At 50.9% G+C, this 5,701-nt stretch overlaps 1 protein-coding gene across 1 annotated transcript in view; it reads left to right on the forward strand.

The window, feature by feature from the left end:
- The first annotated feature begins 2,871 nt into the window (after positions 1-2,871).
- Positions 2,872-5,701, forward strand: part of NAV2 (neuron navigator 2) — a 388,116-nt gene continuing 385,286 nt past the window's right edge. The window contains exon 1 of the mRNA XM_023521874.1: positions 2,872-3,935. Coding sequence (XP_023377642.1) covers positions 3,678-3,935 — 258 coding nt within the window. The 5' untranslated portion in view covers positions 2,872-3,677. The remainder of the gene's footprint in view (positions 3,936-5,701) is intronic.

The raw sequence follows: 5,701 nt of genomic DNA on the forward strand, positions 1-5,701 counted from the left end.
AAATTATTTTACTTTAAATAAGGAAAATGAGGATTTATAGAAAAGATATAAAGGGAGATGAAAAATGTTCCAGGGAAGAGCAAATAAAATTATTTAAGGGATGAAGAGTCAGGGAAAGAAATTTGGAAGTAGACTAAAAGATTCACTTGTTTTCCATCAAGAAAGATGAGATATTACCAGATTTTAGTTATATAAATCATAGAGGGTTAAGGAGAATGTTCATTTTTTAAACCAACTTTTAGAGTATTAGAAACAGGTACTTTTAATACTAAAAATAGAAAAAGAAAAAATACATTGTTTTTTATATTAGTACATATTTGATAGTCTCAGAACTCAAAAAATGACCTTGGCAACAAATATGATTTAAACGAGAGCTCAAAGATGGCAAATACATAGTATGTATGTCGTTATTTCTAATTCTGTACCCATGACAGACATTATTTAATTGATCAAGCTGCTGTTTGCAACTAAACTACATAGGTGTACCCTCAGAATTCTTTTCAGCACAGTGTGACGGGAAGTAACTTAACTACAGATGTCCCTTGAGATGAACTCTTTGGATAAATATGGTTTAGCCTCACTACTCAAAGTATGATCTCCAGACCACCAGCATGGGCATCACAGGAGAGCTTATCCAGAAAGCAGAATCTCAGCCCCATTCTAGACCTAAGAATTAGAATCGGTATTTTAGCAAGATCTCCATATTTCTTATGTGTATTAAGGTTTAAGAATCCTTGGAAGAGCACTGAATACATGATGTATTCATTAGGGAGGACGTTCTCTTTAATATGCATCAGAATCACTGGGTTAAATACCTGATAAACCTGATTGCTGGGCCTACCTCCAGAGCTTTTGGTTCCGTAGGTCTGGGGTGGAGATTTTTCAAACAAGTTTCCTGTTGTCGCTGCTGTTGCTGGTCCAGGGATGATACTTTGAGATCCACTGCATTAAGGCCATAGAAATACTTAGGGATATCTTCATGACCTTTAAAATTGAAGACTGCAATAATTTTCCATAACTCTTGATGCATCCATCAGAACAAGAATTCTGGATAGAAAAGTCCTAAGGTTTAATATAGCATAAAATTTCCTATGATCTATGTACCTGAATCTCAAAGTATCTTTTCCTGGAGAACTGCTGTTAGCATTATTTACTCATTTATTTCATAACAGTTTGGGTAGTTAAGTTATTCTGTCCACAGCATTATACTAGATACTGAGAGAATCTAGTGAAAGTTTAAATGCAGTTCCTAACTTTGGGAGTCTCTCTAAGAAGAAAATAAACACATGAAATGAGAAATAACAAGGTGGCATCAGATGGCAAAGGGCAGAGTGCTAGGTAAGTGGCACAGACCATGTGTGATTCAGTTTCAGAGGGAGGGAGGGAACCTGAAATTATATATAAGACTATGTACATTTCAGCCTAGCTAGAGTAGAAAGATGCTAGATAGAATGGGTGAAAGATAAGGTGGGAAGAGGGAACAGGCCAGGGCAAGAAGGCAGCTTCTCATTTCTCAATGCTGCTTTAAGAGATTGCTTTCAAACTGAAGTTTCCTCTGGTCTGGATAATGATAAATCATTGCTATTAGTATAGTAAATTAGGCTATAGGGTGCATATAGAGAAAATTTGTATCTCAGAGACAGAGAAGACAAACAGCTTATACTATACACAGATGTCTGGAGAGAGGGAGAGTAGCAGTAATTTAATAGGGATAATACTACCCAACTTCTATTGGCCCCTTACATTGCCAGGTACTTGAGCTAAACAGCTGTCATGCATATCTCATTTAATCCAAACGACAGCGAATTATATAAATGTAGTCAAACCTCCTTATTCCAAGTGAAAACCAAAGCTTTATATGGATGTATATAAGATTAAAGAACTTGCTCAATTTAAGTCCAGGCAGTTTGCAGGGTGGGGACTCCTCATCCATGAACCAGGAGGATACTGGCCTGCCTGGATCGTCCTTTCCAATTGTCATATTCTTTTGAGTCAGCGAGGAATCCAAACAGCAACTGAGAGGGGGGAAGAAATCCTCAGGCCAATTAAAGTCGAGGAACCTGTGGGGCCAGTGTGTCCAAGGTACGGACCGGGAGGGACTCCTATATGAAATGCAACAAGGTTTAGCTTGAGCCAGCCGGGGTCATGGAGCCTCTCCTGGCTTCCTCAGGCCACTCTAATTACAGTCTGTGGTAGGTTCCAAGGAGGAGCTGTTTCGGGGCGGGAAGCTTCCTTGGGTATTGTATTTGCCTATAAATACTTCAAATAGTTAAGTGAAATGTGCAGCCTTTGAAAACTGGAGAGGAAGCTATTGGGAGGCCGCCCTCCTCCCCTCCCCCGCCCCCCCACCGGGCCGCCTAGCAGAGCAGGCAAAAAAGAGAATAGCTGGCGTGTTATTAACGGGAGAGACGAGAAACAGCCCTGCCCAGGCCAAATTTGGTCGGGGTAGGGGTGGGGGGACGCCGGGCCTCGGGCGCGACTCCGGAAGACTTGAACCGTTAAGGTGACCAGAATAATTTGAAAAAGGAAACAAACTTCCCTCCAGCCGTGCCCGCGGGGCCCTGAGGCGGACGTTTGCGTTCGAAAGGGCATTTTTCGAAAGAAGCTTTCAGGACGCGGGGGTGTCAGCCCGCGAAGAAGCGCGCGGCCAGAGCAGTGCCGCAGAGCCGCCACCAGCAGGCTTTGTACTTGCGGCCAAGCGCGGCCCCAGAGTTTCGGCCGTGGCCGGGTAGTTGAGGCCACGCCCCCTTTGCAGTGCGAGTTGCGGCCGCTGATTGGTGCACCGCGGACCAATGGGCGCGCCGGGGCGGCCCGGGCTGTCAGCGCGCGCCGCAGCCGCGCGGGCCGCAGCCTGTCTTCTCTTGCGCGGAGCCTCGTAGCCAGCGCAGCCTTCCCGGGAAGCGCAGCGGCAGCTCGCGAGCGCAGTTCTGCTCATCCGCGCGTCCTGGTGCCCGCGCCCCACGGCCATAGCCTTGCTGCGCTATAGCTCACGGAGCATGTGCAGACCCGCAGGCCCTAAGGTGCTATTTGTCCGGGGGCTTCTGGGCAGTGGTGACTGTCACGCCTAGAGAGACCTTTCGGGGGCTCTCGCCGCGCCTCTGCGTCGCAGGTGACACTGCGGTGCTAGAGATTAGGACGGCCACTGCCTCTTGGTGGAGACGTCTTGGGTTCTGTGCGCCCTCCCTCTCCTTTCCTCCGCACCTCGCTTCTTCCCTTGCCGCCTTACACCCGAAGCCTCCGGGGACTGGAGGCGTGCATCCCCTCCGCTTCACTTCCAACGGGGCCTCCTCATTTCGGAGATGCAATGACAAGTTAATATGGGCTTCCAAGCCTCTGGATCCCAGGAGGAAAATTGCAAGAGGGAACAGCCCCTGAGCGTCCTGAGCCCTTGAACAGGCCTCTCAGGTGGGGTGTGAGACCCGGCTGCAGCATCCATTCAGGTGGGACCAGCTGAGCACCGCGACAAGTCCTCCGCGGCATCCCGGCACTCCAAAGGCGCGATCGTCGGATTGCTCCAAGCTCCCCGACCCGGGGATATTTATTTTTTCCCCTCCACTGGTGGTGGGCGCATCGCGGGCCGAGGCCCGGCGCCTGCTCTGCTACCCGCGCTGCCTTTAGCGGTCGCCTCCGCCGCCTCTGCCAGGGACGTGCTGGGAAAGCCGAAGCCCCGGGAGAAGATGCCGGCCATCCTGGTCGCCTCCAAAATGAAGTCCGGACTGCCCAAACCCGTGCACAGCGCAGTGCCCATCCTGCACGTGCCCCCGGCCCGGAGCGGCCCCCAGCCCTGCTACCTCAAGTTGGGAAGCAAGGTGGAGGTGAGCAAGACCGCCTTCCCTAGCCAGATCCCCCTGAAATCGCAGGGGCTGCAGGAGCCCGCGGCCGAGGGGCTCCCGCTGAGGAAGAGCAGCTCTGTGGAAAACGGGTTCGATACCCAGGTGAGAGGCGCTATGTACCCGGGCACTCTTCTGGGGGGATGGGTGAATGCTTTTTATGGGGAAGGGGAGAGTGGCAAGGCTGGATGGAGAAAGGGCTACCTTGTGGGCGGAGAAGGGAACCGTTCCACTTAGGCCGGCAGATTGGGAGATGTGCGAGAAGAGTGGGCTGGCCGGTGGGTGTGGCCCGGGTGCCCTAGGTTTGCCGTAGGGATCTGTATGAGACCCCAGGTGCTGGCACGCCTGCGGCTTTCTTTTGTGGGGCATGGCCAGGGTGTTAAAAAAAAAAAAAAGTGTGCAGAGCTGTAAATGTCAGGTCCTGCATGTTGAGGGCTTGGCTTCCCAAAAAGCAGTATAGGCTGTGTCTGTCTGTCTGTCGGTTCTGCAGAGATTTTGTCCCTGCCAAGGAATGATCTGAGGCTTCGTTGGACTCAACAGCCCATGGCCTGGCTGCAAGATCCAGGAAAAGGGGTCTGGGGTGGCAGCGAACCTGCTCCCCTTGGCTTGAAGATGACCCGCCCCTGTCCCATCCCTTGGACTGACAGAATTCCGGCCATGGTGCTGGGACTGCAGTAGGAGTGCCCAGTGTACCAGCTGAGGCAGCCAGCTGGAGACTCCCAGCTTCTTGGCTGGCTGTTGCGGTGGGGGTGGAGGTGGCTGCCTCAGAATGGCGGCTTGAAGCTAAGCCCCTCCTTCCCGGGTAGTAGATCCCGGTGCTGGTAGCCGGGTTTACTGGGAGTGGGGCTGGGGAGGATGGCTTGAAGAGAAGTGGTGACTTCTACCTTTCCAGACAGAGCCCACATAGCCCGATTCAGCCAGGTGGCAGGCCCTGGCCATTCAGTCTCTTTTAAGGAAAGCAGCAAGGGCCAATCAGGTTCTCTTGGCCTCCTGCCTTCCTGCTGGGTGGTTTTATTTATTTATTTTTTACCCCCTCTTCTGGTTGGAGGGAGCAGGGACACGCTCTGTATTTTCTTGGCAATCAGTCATCAGGGACTTTTGGGGACAGGGCGACCTGACGGATATGACTGCCCTGGTCTGAAGAGACAGGAAGTCAGAGGGGGAGGTAGTTCAGGGCTGGTGTCAGGGAAGTGGCAACACACCAGCTGACCTTTTTGGCACTTACTTCTCTGCTGACACTGTCTCCACCTTTTTCTGGAGCTTTCTCTGATCAGAGGCTAGAACTCAACACATTCCTAGCCTTTCTGATGGAGGAATTGGAGCTGGAAGCTAATTGTAAGCAGACTTTCAGAGCTCTGGGCTGGAGAAGGCCCTCAAAGCGGATTAAGCTCCCACGCCAGGCTAATAAGCATGCCCCTTGCTGCTGCACTTGCTAAATGTTTCTGGAAGCTGACAGGTATGAGTGATGGTGTGTGGGAGGAAGGCAAGATTTTCCCCAAAGCTCCAGGAGTCCTGTCTCAGCTCGGGTTTTGTGCTCCGCTTTCTCTTTCTGTTGTTAGCTACAGGATTTGTCCAGTGGACTCAAATGGGAACGAGGGGAGTGGCGATACACTATTGCAAGTGTTTCCCCTTCATCCTAGGAGGTGGGGTTTGTGAGATATGGTGGGCAGTATGTGGGAGGCTAAAGCAGTGACTCTGGGACGTGACACACATCCAGCCTGATGAGGAGGACCTGAGGAATGAGAGGGAAAGTAAATTGATTGTTCATACCCAGGCAGCTGTTCTGCCTTCTCCCATTTGACCCTTTACTTAACAAACATTGTCGAAGGACTTAAAGTGGGCAGGCTCTGGAAAGGTGATTCATCACCTTC

Source organism: Pteropus vampyrus, unplaced genomic scaffold, assembly GCF_000151845.1.
Source record: "Pteropus vampyrus isolate Shadow unplaced genomic scaffold, Pvam_2.0 Scaffold321, whole genome shotgun sequence".
In the NCBI taxonomy this organism is placed as follows: Eukaryota; Metazoa; Chordata; class Mammalia; order Chiroptera; family Pteropodidae; genus Pteropus; species Pteropus vampyrus.